The following is an 18,941-nucleotide window of genomic DNA, read 5'->3' as shown; positions in this document are numbered from 1 at the left end:
CTCCAGAACCCTTGCCTTAATTGTTGGAAAGTGTAGTAATTTAAGCAGAGGACTGCAGGAATCAAAAGCCCACGTTCTAAGGCATGTTGAAAGCACCACTGAAAAGCTGGATTTTATTGTTTTTTCCACAGAGTTTTTATATGATTTTGGAAGGTCACTTATTTCTCTCTGTATGTTGCTAGTTGCTATGGCATGCAATCTGAGATACCTGAGCTCTGAACACAGCTGCATTTGGAATGAACACAAGTGTGCTTTGAATATATAAAATGCTATAAAAATGCAAAGTCCTCTGAAAAGTAAGGCCCTAAACACCATACACTGACATGGTAATGCCAAAATTGCCAAAAGAATCTTCAGTTTTTTAAGTAGCCAGTTTGTTCTCTGTAAAATGGAAATACCATCACCTTGCTACAGTTAAATTAATTGAATGTTTTGAAGTAYTCAAGTCGAACACCATATAGGGAAATGAGTAGCTTATATTCAGGAATCTGATTTTGGCTAACTTCCTATAAATGAGGCTTTGAGAACACTGCTGGCTGATGAGGATAGAAAGGAATGCTTAATAACTTCGTAATCTAAAAAAATGGCACAGGATYCTGCAAACACATTTGTTCACTCCATAAAACTGTGTTCACTGCACATTAGCTATCACTGCACTAAATGAGGCAAGGATCCTTTAGAGGAAAAACAACATAATTATTTAGTTAGAGTAGTATACAGACATATGAATGTTCCTCTAGTTTTAACTGCTTGACTTTCTCCTGTGTTTGTTGTTGCCTCATCATCCAAAATGTGCTGAGCCCTTCTCGATGCAAGTTTTGCAGTTTATTTCCCCCAGATTACCCAAAGCGCTGTCTCAAAAAAAAAAAAAAAAAAAAAGGAAACAAGAATGTTAAAGCTAAATTTCTTTATGATTTTTCTTTTGTTGCCTTGTTGACAACTGGTCTTCAGTGGAAGGAAGTTAAATCCCGAAGACTGTTTCTTTCTGACTTTTTAGGGATCTTTGTTAAACTGTTCAAATATTCGAGGATGAGTTTTTAAGTTTGCACTGGATCAGCCCGTGAGTGTAGTGAAAATGTATGAACATGCTTCAAGGTAAATAGCATTATCATGAGTGGATTATATTTAAAATTAAAAAAAAAAAAAAAAAAAAAAAAAAAAAAAAAACACGAAAAAAAGCAGAGTTGGTTTTTCTCTGTAACTCTAAGTCTTCAGGACAAACTTTCTGATTTTTTTGCATTTCCCATATGAAATACTTTAATATCAGGGATTCCACTTAACTACCCAATCTAAGCAGAGAGTAATTTATATATAAAAAGTGTTAATTATTTGAGCAACTGAAATCTGAACTTTATGTATTTAAAAAAAAAATGCATTTATGTATTGTGGTTGAATCTTGACCCCTGCTCATAGTGAGCTCCTCTGCATGTTACTGAGGTAGGTACAGTGGTGTTTTATATTAGTATTCCTCTACATCTGAGCACAGTAAAACCTGGTTAAGACAACAGACTAAAATAGTTATTCCATTTCATCCTATTTTGTGTCTGTAAACTGTAAATGTAAGTTAAAAGAAAAAAGTTTTCAGGCAAATAAATTCAAAAGTTGCTTCTGTGCAGGGGAGGGAATGCTTACACGTCCTGGCTTTATGCTATCTTTTGCACAAAGTTACAGCAGTGCTTACAGTAACTATTTTACTTTGCAAAATTTGTTACAGAATATTAAGTGAATATCATTTTTTCAATTGAAATGGACCAAATACTAGTATTTATGCAATCCTCCTAAATTTGTTGCCTTAGAAAAGGTTGATATCATGAATAGTGGGGCATATTACATTTTTCAAATAACAGTGTGTGTATATAAAATACGGAAACATGGAGTGATCGTTTTAAATTCAAAAGGCTCTTTTGTCATGCTTATGCATATTTTACATGGGACATTTTCCTCCTGAATTGGGAGGAAATGAGATAGTAGCTTGCCAATTCGTAATGTTACTCACTTTCCCTGCTTAAATGCATTTTTTAAATTATTCGAATACCTACTTAAGAAAAGAAAAAAAGAAGAAGCTGACTTCAGAAGAGCGGAAATACAGTTTCCTATTTATCTACCTTAATAGGCAGGATTTTACATGAAAGAATCAATCTATCTTCTGGTGTGCTAACAGTAACAGTATGAAAATATCATAAAGTAATGTGGTTATGTGCGTCACAGATATGATTCTTATAACCACTTATAACCACTGAAGGAATACTGCAGCCAAGACAAGTCTTTTTAGTTTAATATCTTAAGCTGTATTTTGAAGGATTTCAATAAGAAGTTCAAATTTGACGTAAATAAGTAATACACTTATAGATCTTACGTAAATGTTAAATAGTTTTTTAAAGTAACTTCAGTATGAGTAMCAAGATATTTCAATGGATTGTGATAATGATTTTTTCTTAATACATAATGCTTACAGTTTAAATTGAAACAGTTATAACTGATCTTTTGTGCTTACAAATTAAGACTGTTTTAATAATAATCTGCTCCCATATGACAGAAATATATATAGCATTATGTAATCCTTTATCCACAGACTTAAAATATGTCCTTGATGCTGAAAAAATATAGTTATTACCTTTTCATGGTAAATGGGGAAAATGTTTYGCAAATGTTCCTTTCTAAGTCAACTGTGAGATTTCTCATTTCATATTAATTCTGTTGAGTCTTTGGTGGGATCTCTGGGTGTATCTATGTGAGCATTTTAGCTTGGATCAGGAGCATTTTAGCATTTGTGAATCAGCTCTGCTTCTTGTCCCTGTTTCTTGCTCCTTGGTTCACATACCCGAAGCACAGCTGTGGGGATCCTTTGGGGCAAAGCTAAAGGAGAAGCGAGCTGCAGGAGCACAGCTAACACGCTTAACTGCTAACGTGTGCTCACTCTGTGGGTCCAGATTAGAGCGAAAGAGCTAGCGATCTCTGCCACGTGTTCAGCGTGGGGTCGCTTGCTCTTCAKTACCAGTTGTTTCACTCTACAGCTCTGTTCCTGCTGCACCGTACTGCAGGCTATGCAACTATAGTCCATGCTCATTATACACATCAGTCTGTAACAAAATGTATTTAATTGTTGATTATCAGTATCAAGTATTTCATAGACTTTTGGGCAGACCATAATATTCTTAAAAGAATCATATAGTAATGCTGTTACCCAAATTGGAATGATCCAAATGGAAGCCAGATGCCTAAATGTGGCCCAGAATGTCTTCTGGGACAACTAAAGAGTTGTCCACTGTCTTTTCTTGCGCAGCCTTATGCTTGCCATGGAGATGTGAGAGGAATGGTGGTTCCTAGCAGTACTGGAAGCCCAACAGCTGTCAGATGTCTTCTGGTGTGCCACCACGTCTCCCAGTGTGCCACCATATGTCCAAGTTGCTCATAAGCCACTGCTATGCCCACATGGGAAGAAGAAATAATCATGTGGCTCCAGAGATRCCTCAGAGCATCTGTCACAGTACTAAAAAGTTTGAACCTCCCAGCTGTAAATTAACAGTATATTGATCTGCATTTTGCTTTTTGTCTCTCCACAGTTACCAATTACAATAATGTGGTAGAAGCCAACTCAGATTCAGATGATGAAGATAAATTGCATATAGTGGAAGAAGAAAGTGTAACTGATGCAGCAGACTGTGATGCTAGCGTGCCAGAAGATGACTTGCCAACAGACCATGCGGTATTACCAGAAAACAGTGAAAGAGATGGGAGTACAAACAGTTGCTGGGAAGATGAAGGTGTGTTCATTTTCTCTGATGATGCTGTATAGCATTTCCTATATATTTTATTTATATATTTTTTTCCTAAAAAGGAAAGATTCCATAGAATTTTTTGCTCACTTTGTTACTAAAATGCATCAAAGCAATAAGCATCTAATATTCACAACCAAATAAGAGTCAAATTTTCTACCATATTTATTATAAGTTCTTTATTTAATGTTTGAGGCAGATTCCAAGATGTGTTCATTCCATTTTTGTTGTTAATCAAATGATCCAAATCTATGGATACAGCATTCTCAAGTGTGATCAGATAATAGTTACTTTCTTTCGRTTTTTCCATGTCCTTTACATGGCAGGCCTCTGCCATAGCTTCCAATAAGATTCAAGATTTGTTCAGGTGTATCTTGGGGAGTAAGCAGTAAGCCAAAAACACAAAACAAAATAGCACTCAGATGTAATGTTCTACCTGGGGGCTGTTTCTGCTTTTTCACTTGCCAAACAAAGCCAGATTAAAGTAAACAATACCTGAAAAAGAAAAAGGAGAGTAGAGATGATGGAAAAAGACATTGAAGAACATAATGATACTGTTTGAGGTAGAAAGCATCATTCATATTTATTAAATTTTTAGATTATTAGTTTTAGAATTGGATATCTCATTCATAATGAATCTGTATTTTGAAAGCACTGGAAGGAAGGCAAATGTACATCTTATATGGCAGCCTAAGAGGCAGCAAATTTGAAGCAATCAGGAAATTGGCCATTTTTCTATGGGTTCTAATACTGAGTTTAATAATATCACACAGCATGCTTACATTTGAGCTAAATTGGGGTAAAAGCATAAATTTATGGAATGCCTTTATCCCACGAAACAAACAGAATGTTTTGAAGTATGTCCCTGTTTGTGTCTGAACTCAAACCACAGTTCTTTACCGTCCACCTTGTTAAAACTGGTGATTTAAGACAAATTGCATGACTGCACATCAAAACAAACTGAAAGCATTCATATGTTCAATAACTACAGTCCAGCTGAGAGAGAGCAGATGAGAGTTCAAAGAATAGCTTCAAGTCAGCCATTCTTTATGTAGCTGCTACTGCCAAGGTATACTGTGCAGTAAAATGAACCTTTGGAACTAAATTATTGGTTAGGTGGGTAATTTTCTTAGTTCACCTACAAAATCTTTGTTCTACTACAGGGTGTATATTGGGAATTACAGTTACATAAAAATTGGCTGAACGTAGGCTATTTCTTGAACCGCACAGCCATGGGTTTGGGAAATCTGAAATACGCATCTGGACACAGCGGTGGGTAACGGAGGTGCTGGACACCCTTGTGTGCAAGTCTAGGCTAAACATTTCTCGGAGACATACCCACAGCTAGTCACAACCCTGCATCTTGCCTGAGACAACTCTTTGGAGTTTTTCAGAATTCCAGACGTGTAATGGCATGTTTTTTGACTTCTTATTTCAAATGTATGATTTTAACCTTTTAAAATCTATTTGGTAAAGTGAAGCATTTCAACTAAATTCTACTTTAATTCTGTTGAGAGCATCAGGCAACCTTATTCTGAGAAAACGATGCCAGAAGATGTCAGCCTTTTTTTGTGAAAGTTTTGCCAGAAAGTCAGGTGACCTGACTGTGTATATTTCTAAATATATAAACTTATGGGAAGTCCTGACTTCATACTGGGCATTATGTGGTAATTTCTCTTCATATAGCTATTATAATCCATAGCGTTAAGCACTTACCAAATGCTTTTCTCTGCCTTGGTCATTGTTTATTACAACAGGCTTTCGTCAGTGTTTGGTCAGACAAAAAATTTAAACAGTTGTTATACATACTTGCTAAAAATAGCGTAATTTCATATGTAAAAAATATGTTTATTCTGAAACTTCTCTTTGTAGCAGTCTGGGGATTTTTCATTTGATAACAATTTTTTTTTGAATGTTTGATTTTCTGGCAATGGCTATGTGAGAAAAATAAAGGCTAAATTAGGATTCGTGGTGCTTTGTTTTATCTGCTCKCAAAGTTCTGTTCATTTTTTGTATGCCTTTCATAGAAGGAAACATGTTAGCTCAAAAGCGTGTCATCAGTCTCAGTTGTACATTAGAAACCTTAAGAAAAGGGTGTTTGTATACATGATCTTTGTCTTAAAGGGAAAGAAACTGGGGCAGATGCTAGTGCAGCATTACTACCCTCAAAGATGGGTGATTATTTTTAGAAAACGTATAGTACAATAATTTTAATAAGTTGTGTTTCGTGACTAAAGTAGTACTGAAAGTTACTGGTTTTAGCTGGACTCGACAGAGTGGGCTTTTTACATATTTATTCTGTTCAGAAATGCACAGAAATAGAAACAACATACGTAAAATTTCTTTATCAGATTAGTTTCCTTCCGTTTCCAGTCATTCTAACTGAATTTCTAAAAGACCTTCAGAACAGGTGTTTTAAATATAAGGTGTGTATCTCAGGAGGTTTAACTGAAACAGTCATACAAGTTTGAAGAAGTAAACCACGTGTATCCTGCACAAGTGCTTGGCGGTGTGCCAGCATTCGTGCGTGTAATGATTCTATAACATGCTCTTTTTTCTCTTTAGCTTAAACTAAAGCCTATGCTGCAATTAAGAAAGCAAAAGCTAAATGCCTATTGACTTCTTATAATAATTTTTCAAGTATATTGCTATTTATAAATTGTAAATATTTAGGAAAACAAGAGATCTTAGACCTTGAGCTAAGATAGTTTTGAAAAATTAAATATTTAGAAAAATTSTCCAAACACTGTAGTAAACTTTAAAAACTTAGTGAAGTTATATTTTTGGTGTAAGCTCCTTTTGGAGCTCAAGAATTCCTTTAGCTCATAAAATTTTAGATTGAGCCGAGGTGGTACAGATGGATTGTGTTCCCTCAGTGTCCTGGGTTGCTGAGGAAGGTTGCTGCACTTTTATATATTAATTACCTTGAGGCAGGGGGTGGGGAGAAAGGCTAAAAAAGTGTGTCATCTTCTTGGCCAAGTTTTTACTCACAGGAACAACAAAGCAGGCATAACAGTAAACAGCATTTGCTACATGCAAGTTCTGTATCAGGCAATTAGCTTGAAAGAATTAAAATTGGAAACTCTTGATGGGCTTTGGAATTTATTCCCATCTCTGAAGATAACATTGTGGCAGAAACTTTAATAAAGTTTATTTTTCTGCCTCCAATCAAAACTTCCATTTTGCAAGCAGTTAAAATTTGGTCAGGTATCTTATCCATGCATAGATCTTTACAGTCAGCCTATGACACAGTGGTAGTGTCATTCATATTCACTCTTAGTACACTGTCATCTGAAAATTATTAGCATTTGACCCTAGGTAGTCCCACCATATCTCTAAGCAGCTGTTCATAAGTCATGATTAGATACAGAAAAGAACAGATTTGAGTAGTACTACAGTTCAAGAATTAGCTATTGAAGGTCCAGGCACTCATCCTCAAAGTGAGGCCTTGCCTTATGTGATTTCAGAGTTTCTGAATGGCTGGATGGTTCTGATTTCGTGACCATAACAGGTCCTATAGAGATTTTTAAGAATATGGCTATTTGTCCTTATTTCCAAATAGCAAGAGGGGCTTTTTCAGCATTGCCACTACTATTCATATGTACTTTATGGGAATTAAGAAGAACAAATAGAACAAGTCCAAGAACATGTGTTACGATGATCTATGTCCAGATGAAATATGGAGATGGATATTCATGCCCCAAATGCTACTAGGTGGAGAGCTGCATTTAAGTGATCATTCAGCAGAAAGCTCAAAGTATTTCTGAATTCAGAGCTTTGACTTCTGTTTGATGGAAGAATGTCTTAAAATCTATTCCCCTACCACCAGGTCGCTTCACAGGAGCTGTGTTTACAGCATGGTAATTGGCTTCTGAGTACATAAATGCGAAGTTGACTTCTTAAGCTGAACATACATTGCTGTACAGATGGAGCTTTACTTGACAGTTATTGAATTATTAACTAATTATTATTATTATTATTGTTAATTATCYGTACAGCATTAAGGAAGATAACCCCGCTCTAGAAGGTCTCTGCCCTGTCTTATACCCCACTTTTAGGTCGTAGGACAAGAGAGTACCAAACAAAGAATTTATGATTATTAGAYCTGAGATTGTTTTTAATTTTATTGAGATGAAATCTTGAATACCATAAATTCCTTGACATTATCATGGGAAGTATAGCTTTTATTTGTTCTGCAGCCAGAGGAGTTTGCTATAAAGACTATAAATTAAATTTCTGTAATTTATAACTTRCTGATATTTCCCCCCACCCCCTTCCACAGAACCAATTTTACAAGGGAGAAAAGTCACGAACCCCTTTTAAGAAGAAAAATAGTGGGTCTTGTGTCATAACTGTTTCTAAGAAATTAAGGTTTGGATTTAAATTTGCATTGTATGTAATCAACCGTCTTACAGATTCTGAACAAAATCTGTGGAATTATGAGCCCAAAATATGACTACTTCACAATCCAGCATTCACCAATAGAATATGTACTGATTTTTTTTCTTGACAGTAATTAAAATAGACTAAGATTTAAGTATTACAGTTTCCTTTTAAGCATATTTCTTGTTTATGATTGCATCTGCAGATAGAGCTTCCACGCCTTGTGGGGTCTGTTGKATTTTATCAGGGTAGATGAATTAACAGTCTTTTCCTTTGAGGAAGACATTTTTAACTGAGAACTTGAAGTAGTCCTAAAATTTATCATCTAACTTACTAAGGAGAAATTGGCTTCTCCTGTAACTAAAAAGTTGGCAACTGGGGTTTTGAATAGCCATACCAAATGATTTTTCTATCAATTGTTTTTTTATGGCTATGACAATGTACTGAAATACTGTGAAGTAAGGTATATAAATATATAAGGACTGCCATTTCAGATCACACCAGTAGTGTATTCTAACTTCTTTTCTCACTTGAGGCCTTTTTTTGCAGTGTTGCTCTGAAGCGTCTGAAGTCCTCAAAATGAAACTATGATATAATGCTTTAATTTCCATTGACGCATAGCTGTTGTCCATTAATGCAAGCACATACCCTGACATAGTATACTAATAATAAAGGAGTCAAAAAACAATATTCTTTACAATTCTAGTGAAGTATGAAATTGCCACCAGAGCCTTCCTACGCACTTCTGCCAGAAGCCAGTTACTGACAAAAATGGCAGCAGAGGCGTTTCCAGTACAAATTTACCCATTTCTWTCAGCCTGCTGATACAGGCTGCCCAGCACTGCAAGTTAGGGACAGCTTTAGTCATTTATTGAGGTGAGCCAGTAATCTGTAGTGAGGTAACACTTGTGTGTCCCATGCCTGACCATTCYGGTTGTGGGGAGCTAGCAAAGCTTCAGCGTTACGTGGAAGTCTGATAAAAACATGCAAACTCTTCCTTGGTATTGCAATCATTATATGCCCTTTTATGAAACTTTTTTCTAGTACGCAGGTGATCTGAAGTAGGGAGCATGTGTTTAAAGTCAAGGTTTGTTTAAACCACCACAGTCTATAGGTCGTTTCTAGAGAGATTTCAAGAAAGAGAAAGTATTACGTAGCTGTTTGCAGGCAGTACCAGCAAATTATCAATTGTTTCCCAAAACTGCTAATTTGAAAAAATAAAGGTACTAATCTTATGATACTCTGGCTTCTGAAAATAATATTCTGGTGTATCAGGTAGCTGCATTTGTGGATAGGATTTTTTTTTAAGTAGCTCACTTCATATTTGCTGGAAAAACACACTACAAAATTTGGAAACATGACAGTCTTTTTTGCCTGTCTTCAAATAACAGTGTTTACTGTTGTTCCCTTTCAAAATTTTGTTTCTTTGACCATGGAACATCTTTGTACGGCAGCTGATTACATGCTGTTGTAATAATAAGGAATCTGTATTTTTGAAAGAATGTTGTCCTTCGAGTTCAGAACAGGAAACAATTGCTTAAGAGACACTTCCTCAAATGTATTAAGATTTTTTTTTTTTTTTTTAACATTCGTTCTTATTTTTGTGAAATTTAATATTTCAGCTGGGAAAGAAACAAAGGAAGTCCTGGGGCCTGAAGCTCAGACAGATGAAGTTGGATGTACAGGTACTTGTTTGTTAATCTGCATCGCTTATGCATAAAGTGCTATTGAATTTTGGCTAAGTAAGTATCCTTGTGAAATCTTTGAGGTTTTCCCACTATTCTTTATAAACTGCTTTGCTCTTGCATGCTTGAGGCTTTAAATTGTCAGCACTGTTTTAGCTGACAAAGAAGAGGCCGGACTCCTTTGAGGCTTGCTCGAGCCGGAGGCATAGCTGGCGAAGGGCACAAAGCAGCCCTCTTGCTCGAGAGGCTGGCTGCGGTGCCCCTGCAGCCCCTCGTCTGCTAATGGCTTAGGAACAAGAGCAAAATGAGCAACATCACTGACTTCACGCATAGTTGTTTAGAAAACCACTGCAGGTCAATAGAGAGTGTCTTAAACTACTCCAAGAATATACCAAAATAAACTTGAATTAATACTGTGTCTTATTATCACCTCCTCTATTTGTGCTGATATTACACAGAAAGTAAAATAAAATGTGCATCCTTAGCTTCAGAATCAGGCCGAAACAGATGCTTTGTTATTTTGTTATATTTTTCTCAATAACTTTCAAAAAATTTTTATCATATAGCTTAAGCGCTTACATGCAGCTCTTTTAAAAGGTTGTTATACATTATTTTTTAAATCCTCTTGACACTAAATAGTTAGATATTATAGGAGTAAGCCCTATTTAAAAAAATGTAGGTAGATATATTCACAACTGTAGACTATCGGATTCTTTCTAGTTGCTCTAAAGTGAGGTATCCACAAAAGAGGACAAAGAACTACACTGTGTTACGATAGAGTCTGAGAAGGACTGTCTCATGTCATAAAAAGAATCTAACACCCAATTGTGTCAAATTGCAAATTGAGTATGCGACTTCACACTGAGAGATGAATGGTTAAGCTTCCCCTTCATATTAAAAATATATTTCACATTATTAATAGGGGAGGAAATCTGTCATGATTTAGTGTGCCACAGACAAAGCTCTCAGAATGTTTCATGATGGTTAAAAGTAAACTCTATGAAAAATGTATTTAAGCAAATACTTGCTAGTAAGTATTTGTCATGTGAAACATTAAGTAAAATATTTAACTTCTTAGTTAACATTGAAATACAGTTCAAAAGAATGTTGTTCATTGATTTTTTTATTTTTTTATTTTTTTTTAAGTTTTGATTTAGAAAATTTTGAAGGATGTTAACCTGGTCTGAAGCAACCTCTTTGATATCTATTTCTAGCTGTGGAGAGCAAGCCGCTCAAAGTTCAGGCTTGATGCATTTCAGCCAACAAACTCATTACACAATATTTAAATGTGTCCTCCGGGCTTGCAGTAATGAACAAGACTTAAATAACATCAAAAAATATGTCTTGAAGGCCAAAAGTTCACTCTTAAAAACATAGGGGCCAAAGGAGCTGAAACTGTAAGCTGTCCTTCAAAATACAAGGACTGAATCATGATTAATATTACATTCAAGATGTGTAGGGAAGTTGAGGGGAACAGATAAATCCAAAATGATATAAATGCACTAAGTTGAAGAGGCAAACTATGATTTTAGTGAGTTTATCTAATGTTGTTATGCCACAGTATCTCTGTTTTAAAACTTGGCATATTGCTGCAGCTTAAAAGGCCTGACCTTAGGAATACTATACTAGTATTTGTAAAGGGTTTTGAAATCCTTGGATAGAGGATCATCTGCAAACGTGAATCACTGTAGATTATGTATATATTACATTTTAAAGGTTTCACTTGATGTCTTGTATCTTGTTTTCTACTCTTAGTAAAAGAAGATGAATGTGATTCTGATGCAGAAAATGAACAAAACCATGACCCTAATGTCGAAGAATTCCTTCAGCAAGAAGATACAGCTGTTATTTACCCTGAAGCACCTGAGGAGGACCAGAGACAAGGCACACCAGAAGCTAGCGGTCAGGATGAAAATGGTAAAAATGTCACCAGTTCAGTTTTTAAGCAATGAATTGCACTAAGCACTTGATCCATAAGTTCTGTTTTATTTTAAAAGACAAGAATGCATACACATGTAGCTTTTGAAAGAAATGAACTTCTAACTTCAATAACTATGAGATGGTGGGATCATCATTCAAAAATATTATTTATATTCTAAAATTGGACATTAGATTTAAAATCTGGTATTTTGTTTTTATTTAAGTCATCAGAATTGCTTGATATATTTAACCAGAATGAAAGTTTGATTTGGTAACTGGGTCAGTTATATAAATGCTTAAATGATAATCTTCAGTAATGGGGAATATAAAATCAAACTGTCATAAATGCGTTCAGCAGCATTACATGAAAGAACAGAACGCAACATCATAGTAAATATAATTGGACTGAATGAAGAGAATGTGGTCTTTTGTAAGAATAACTTAGGGGTTTTTATATGGTATTTTATTTTATTTTATTTTTTTTTTACATTTTTAAACAAAAAGCCAAAGTGAATCTTTCAGGTAGAAGTTCTTTTATTAGCTAGCTAGTTTATGGCAATCCTTGGTTATTTTCTTGAAAAGACAGCAAAGGAGAAAGAATAAATTTTGTTTATACAAAAATCTTTATGTGAAATAGAATATGAATTGTTATTTTTCTTAATGGTAGCCCGGTATGAGATGCTGACTTTCTAATAGACTTTGAAAATATTATTTCATAATGAAATAAGAACATTTTTACTTTATGATGACTTGTCTTTACTTTTAGTTTGCTAATTCTTCCAGTGTTATGTATTTGTATTTTACAAGTCATTGTTCTATATTTGATTATTTTTAAACAATTAGGAAGCAAATTTAGTAGTAGGGTTTTAGATTTAAATAGAAATCTCTTTTTCTCTAAGGAAATTTCAAGCTTAAAATCTTCTTTTAAAGTGAGAAGACGAGTCATACTTTACTCATTTCTTCATCATGAGACACAAATTTGAAAACACACCTGTTCATTTGCAAACTACGCTGCTTTCTGAGGTGTTGAAACACAGAAACTGCAGAGTTTCAGCTAGACTGTGTTACTTGATTGGAGTTCATTGCTATATAGGAATAGATTTAAGCTTTTCAAAAGAGTATAACTTCCTGCATAAAGGGATAGGATACTTTGTGTTCTAATTGTTAAAAAAAATGTATATAAAGGAATACAAAATGTCATTGTAACTGTATTATTGTTTTGAAGTCTAAGGGAGAACAGTGAATGGGGTAATGTTAACAAATTTGTTCTGTTATTTCAGAGGTTTTATGCTATTAGAGATTTTAGCAAAAAATTAAGTCGTTGAAATTGTGAAATTTAAACTGTGTACCTGCCTATTTATATACAGAAATAAAACCTAATATTTTGTGTTTTCCATTAGAAGTTTTCCAAAATTCAAGTAAGATGTATGCTCAACAGTGGCCTCTTAAAATTATAATTTAAATCATTTAAAATTTTAATCTATGATTGCAGTGGCATAGATTGTCAAATTAGTTTTACAGACTTGCAATATGATTTCCATGTAATCATTAACAATACACATGTATATTAATAATTTAAATTGTACCTCAGCCAGGCAGTTCACACTGAGGAATTCTGAGAATCATGATGTCGAACAATGATGTTCAGTGTTTTAATCATTTAGAATAGAAAATGTCAACAAAATAGTGATATTTGCTAATGTCATATACTTCCAAACCAGGGAACTGGTAAAGTGCAGCAACAGAGAATTAAGGTCTTTAATACCATGCTTCGTGAAACTGCCATTTCCTCATTTGCTTCAGTGGAAACAGAACTCAAGCCAACATGCTTTTGAAATTTGCACCGAGGTGTATTTGTGCTGAAGTAAAATATTCTTTATGTCATGTGAAATGAATTGTTAAGTGAAAAAAAAAAGAATTGAGGGAAGCATACTCTGTCTACACATCTGGGGACATGTTAATTTTGGGGCATTCTAGCTAATCCAGGAAAAGCAGAGACTTAAAGGGGCAGAACAACACAGAAAACAGAGAAATAGGAGCGTTGCCTAACCTGTTACTATGAAGAGTGAAAAAGAACCTATGTGAAAGGGAAGGGGTTATTTTTTAATAATAATGAAAACTAATCTGACTTTTCTCATTTGCCTTGTCCACTGTTGCAAGAGCAATGGCATGTTCAATAAAAATTAAGTCAGTAAATTCCACACAAACAAAAGGAATTGCTACTTTATGGAGCATATAGTCAATCTATGGTAATAACTGCTGAAAGAGGTGATCCAGATAAATAATTCAGTACTTTCTAAAGTACTGGTTAATTTTTTTAGTATTAGTAGTGCTTATAGTTATACACTTATGCTTATAGTTAAAATGACAGTCTATACAAATTTGCACCTTATGCTTCAGGGCATAAGGTGATAACCTGGGAAGACATTCCACCTTCCCCTCCTACTCTTAACTCAGCACAGTTGGATCGGTGCATTATTGCAAAATTTGCCTTCCATTTCCCTTGAAGCGTGAAAGATCAGAAGGGTCAGTGGAATGTATCACGCCTTATAGACTGATAATCTGATCAAATATAGCAAACCCTGCATTTATGTAAGCACACTCTTGTTATCTGTATAGAACTCTCTATCTGTATAGAATATTATCGGTATAGCATACTCCTATAATCTGTAAAGAAAGATTTTTTTTTAATCTTTTAAAAATTATTTTTCTAAGAATAGGACGAGTTACTATATATGGAGTATAAATATATGTTGGTGGGAAGAAATGAGTCAAAATTTCATAAACGGTGGCTTTTCATAAATATTCTTGTCAGACTCATAATAAGCTTCAATATGATTTCACTTTGTTGTCTACTGAAAAAGAAGCAACTTCATGAAAGCCACTAGAATAAGTTCCACAGATTGTATTAGAATCATATTTATAGCATCATACTTGATACCTGTCCTTTCTGTCACTCATCCCCTTTTCCTGTGGACAGTACATCCTACTAATTGGTACATGTTTACGTATAATTATAAGAATTATAAGCCATGTTTCTGTTCATTTATTCAAGTCTTCCTTTCTCTTATAATTCCATTTAGGAAAAGAGTAGGGAGAAAAGAAATTCTTCTCTACAGCTTGCAAATATTATTTATTCCTTAGGAGTTGAAAACAGGATGACCATTAAATGTTTCAGTGACAAATTACTTTGTAGGCATGATTCCAAGATTGCCAGTGACTGGGCTAATCAGATCTAGAAAGACTGAAACCATATTTTACAATTCTCAGACTACTTTTTAATCAGAAATACATAGGCAGATGCTCTAGTGCTGTTTAGGGCAGTCCAGTAGACTAACTGTGGTGGTTTGGAGTAATAATATTGTGCTGGCATTCTCCAATGTACACTGGGGCAACTGTACCATAAGTAGTAACTTAATACCTGTGAAAAAAATCTAAATAGTCATTATTCCTTTCCTAAAACATATGCAGCTTCCAGCAGCTTTCTTACAGTCATATAGGTCTATGTAAAGCATGTTTGTTGATGTTAGTAAACTTGGAGCTTACAGTTTGTTTAAACATGGTATGTTGTCTCTCCTGTGTAGGAACACCAGATGCATTTTCACAACTGCTTACTTGCCCGTATTGTGATAGAGGGTACAAACGTTTTACCTCTCTGAAGGAACACATTAAATATCGCCATGAAAAAAATGAAGATAACTTTAGTTGCTCCTTATGCAGTTACACGTTTGCATATCGAACACAGCTTGACCGCCACATGACATCACACAAATCAGGAAGAGATCAAGTAAGTGGCATTTGAATTAAGTATTTATCGTCCTGTGTAACAACACTGCGATTTGGTATGTGAGCAAAATACCGAGCACGTAAGATGTTAATATTGGATTGTCTATATGCTGACGTCCCAAACCTGTAGCACTTACTTAACAAACTTATTGCTGAAGTCAGACTTTTTCCCTAGCTAACAAAGGATAAAGTCTGAATTCCTGTGCTTTCATTCATCTTAGTAGCACAGTTGCGTATAAATTTTTATTTTTGGAAGTACTTTATTGCACTTATAGATATTTTTTTTCTGTGCATTGGCTAATAATACATGAGTTGTGCATCTTGCAAATTTAGTCTTAGATCTTAACTGAAACAGCTAAATTTTTATTTCATAAATCCTATTTGGCAAATTCAGAATTAAATGTGTCCATTTTTGCCTTAAAGAGACAAAACATTGTGTCAATTCATTTGCTTGAACTGTGAGATGTAGTTTGTAAATACGAACCTTGTTATAAGGCTATAATTATTTGTGAATAAAATACAGCGTTTCGATACTAAATAAAGCAACAAAAAGGCTTGAAGTTATTCTGAGCTTGTTGACTTGAGGGTATGGTCCCCTGAAATACCTTCCTTCCCTAAGTTAGCCAGCTCATTACTACTGAAGGTCCTGAGGTTCTGTTCCCCTCTCCTTATTTTTCTTTTCTTCTTTTATCTCCATTATTTCCCATTATCCATCTCCATTACATGCTTCCATAGCTTATCTGAGGCACTCTCAGGCTCAGGAACCAACTGAAACTCATTGAAACAGCCAGGAATTATCCTAGAAAAAAAAAAAGATTATATGGTCCACCACCGCTTTAGAGAGATAGGGACATGGAAGTGTGATCCCTTCTGATGATGGACTGAAAAGATGGAGACTCTTCAGAGAAGAGACAGGAGATAAACGCTGAAGAACATAAAAAACAATGAATAGTGAAAAGAAAGTAAATGGGGAGTTCCTTTACTATTTCTTGCAGAAGAGCAGAACTTTCATTAAACTGAAAAGCTATAATTTAGAATACAGGCAATACTCTTTTACATCTTGCATGTTAACCTCTGTTCTACAAATTATCATGAAGCCAATTTTAACAGGGTTAAAAATGTGTTGTGCATTTTTATACCTGAGTGTTCACACTCACAGGTAAATTAAATAGGAAAAATTATTACAAGAAGTACCAGCCGTCCTGCTTCAAGGATATTACTGTCTCACAAGGTCTGGAATAACCTCAAGCCGGGTATTATCTGACAAGGCAGTTCTTGTTTATTTAAAAGTATTTCCCATCCATGTCTATCTCATTCTCTTACTGATTTGGCTTCCACTTTAAAGGTATTCTCATCTTATATATAGCATGTATTTCTATCTATGAAATCTATAAATGCTTTTCATATATTCTGGTCATTTTAAACTACCAAAATATATTTTAATTAGTAATATGGATAATTTATTTTCAATTTTTTCAGCTAGAAGCCTAAAACCAGAAGAAGAAAGAGGTTGGAAAGAAGAGAATTGCTATTTTTGCAAATAATTTGAATGAAAGGAGAAAAAAATCTAGCAAATAAACAAACTCAGAAAAATTAGTTATAAAGGGATACTTAAATTTTATTGCTGCAGGAGATGTTTCAGATATATTAATGGCCTTTATACTTTTGAAAGCACTGAATAACTGTTCTTATATTTGTTTTAGTTTTTTTAATCAACAATCAGTGAATGATCTGTAGCTAGTCTATTAAAATTTTACATTGCCATGGACATAGCTGAGAAATGATGGGTCTTCAAGACCTTGGTACTTGTAATTCCTGTTTTTCAAAAAAACTTTGTAGGATTACCGTTCATTAGTTACCATTCTCTAGTATGAAAAGAGTGGACTTCAGTCGAAAACAAAATGAACATTTGATGCGGAGCAGTGTTAGTGGCTAGTAACAGATCTTAATGCTGATATTTGTTATTTCAGTCCTAAAAGTAATATAGAGTATTATTCTGTGAATGCTGAGGTTAATTCTTTAATGAGCAGAAAACAACAGTTATATAAGGTGCATTAAAAATATGTCACACATCAGAGGCACAAAAAATATGGATTTAAGAAAAAGGGGAAAAAAAATGAAACTGAGAAAAAGAAATGAAAGAATACAAAAGATGATACTTTAGAGAAGAGTCATTTCTCAATTATTTAAAAAAAAAATCCTGAAGAGTGACTCTGAGGATGTCCCTGATTAAAAAAATATACAACAACCCACAAACTGTAAGAGAGACAACAATTAAAGAAAGCTGAATAAAGAATTACAAATATAATAAGATAAGGCAAAATATATGCAAATGCTATCCAGCAGAAAGCTCAAGACAGCTTATAGCTATGACCAGGAAAATGGAAAAATTCATTCAAAATTTGATAAGAGTAGTGTGAGCTTCCAGGCATTGGAATCAGAAATTTGGAATTTTGAGACTGGGATAGAAACATTTTTGAGAGATGGAAAGCATACAATAATATTTAGTATTACTATTTATCTAGTCCATCATCTGCAGTAGCTGTATGCTGAGATCCCTTAACTGTATAATCTCAAGTCAAACAGTAGTAGCTGATTCTCTGCAGGCTTAAGTAAATCCTGACATGGTGGTCTAGACTCAGTGAAGTTAGCTCATAAAAGGAAAATGCACTCAGGCACAATCTTCTAGAACGTCATCTTCAAGGTACTTAGTTAAACAAAGCTCAGAAGATATGCAGACTAACAAAAGACAGCTGATAAACCAGGCAGTAAGAGTCAAGCGCTAATCAGGAAAAGTGAGAGTGGAGAGCTCACTGCAGAGATTTGAAGGAAGATAGGGAGAAGACTGTACGGACAGGGACAGGAGCTGCTGGGAGGTGAAATTACCAACTTGAACAAATGCTCGTCCCAAGGGATGTAGATTTCTTTCACCCACCGAGGAGTTTTGCAAATGTGCCTGTTCTGTTTAGGGGCTTAGTGCATTTGACTAGAGGAAAAGGAAATACTACTGTATTTGTATTGGCAGTATTTGGGAGTGAAGACAAGGTGTTGTGTTAGAAACAAGGAAGAGTGTGCTGGGCTAGGGATGTTCTTTGAGACACTACTGCACTCCACACAAGGAATTTTCTGCTTAGAAAAATAGCTAGTATGAAGTAGCAGAATATCTCCCTGCCTTATTTGTTATATAGTGAAAAAATGTTAAATTAGAATTACGGTTCAATGCATCTCAGTAACTAATGTGTGAAAATGTTATAGAAATGTACATATTTCAGAAAGAAGAATAAAAAAATTCAAGTCAAAGTTAAGATTGAACTTAAAAGTAATCCAGATCATGGTAAATTGTAGTTTAAGTGACATACAGTCTTATCTTTGTCCTGTCATTATGATCTGC

At 34.6% G+C, this 18,941-nt stretch overlaps 1 protein-coding gene across 1 annotated transcript in view; it reads left to right on the top strand.

Moving 5' to 3' along the window:
• The window catches only part of ZEB1 (zinc finger E-box binding homeobox 1), a 130,112-nt gene that overhangs the window by 98,770 nt on the left and 12,401 nt on the right, over window positions 1-18,941 (top strand). Inside the window, exons 2-5 of the mRNA XM_026060038.1 lie at window positions 3,564-3,764; window positions 9,782-9,844; window positions 11,600-11,761; window positions 15,349-15,551. Coding sequence (XP_025915823.1) covers window positions 3,564-3,764; window positions 9,782-9,844; window positions 11,600-11,761; window positions 15,349-15,551 — 629 coding nt within the window. The remainder of the gene's footprint in view (window positions 1-3,563; window positions 3,765-9,781; window positions 9,845-11,599; window positions 11,762-15,348; window positions 15,552-18,941) is intronic.

The sequence above is a fragment of the Apteryx rowi genome, unplaced genomic scaffold, assembly GCF_003343035.1.
Source record: "Apteryx rowi isolate R43461 unplaced genomic scaffold, aptRow1 scaffold_164, whole genome shotgun sequence".
Classification (NCBI taxonomy): domain Eukaryota; kingdom Metazoa; phylum Chordata; class Aves; order Apterygiformes; family Apterygidae; genus Apteryx; species Apteryx rowi.
This window is presented reverse-complemented; position numbering and strand designations above follow the sequence as displayed.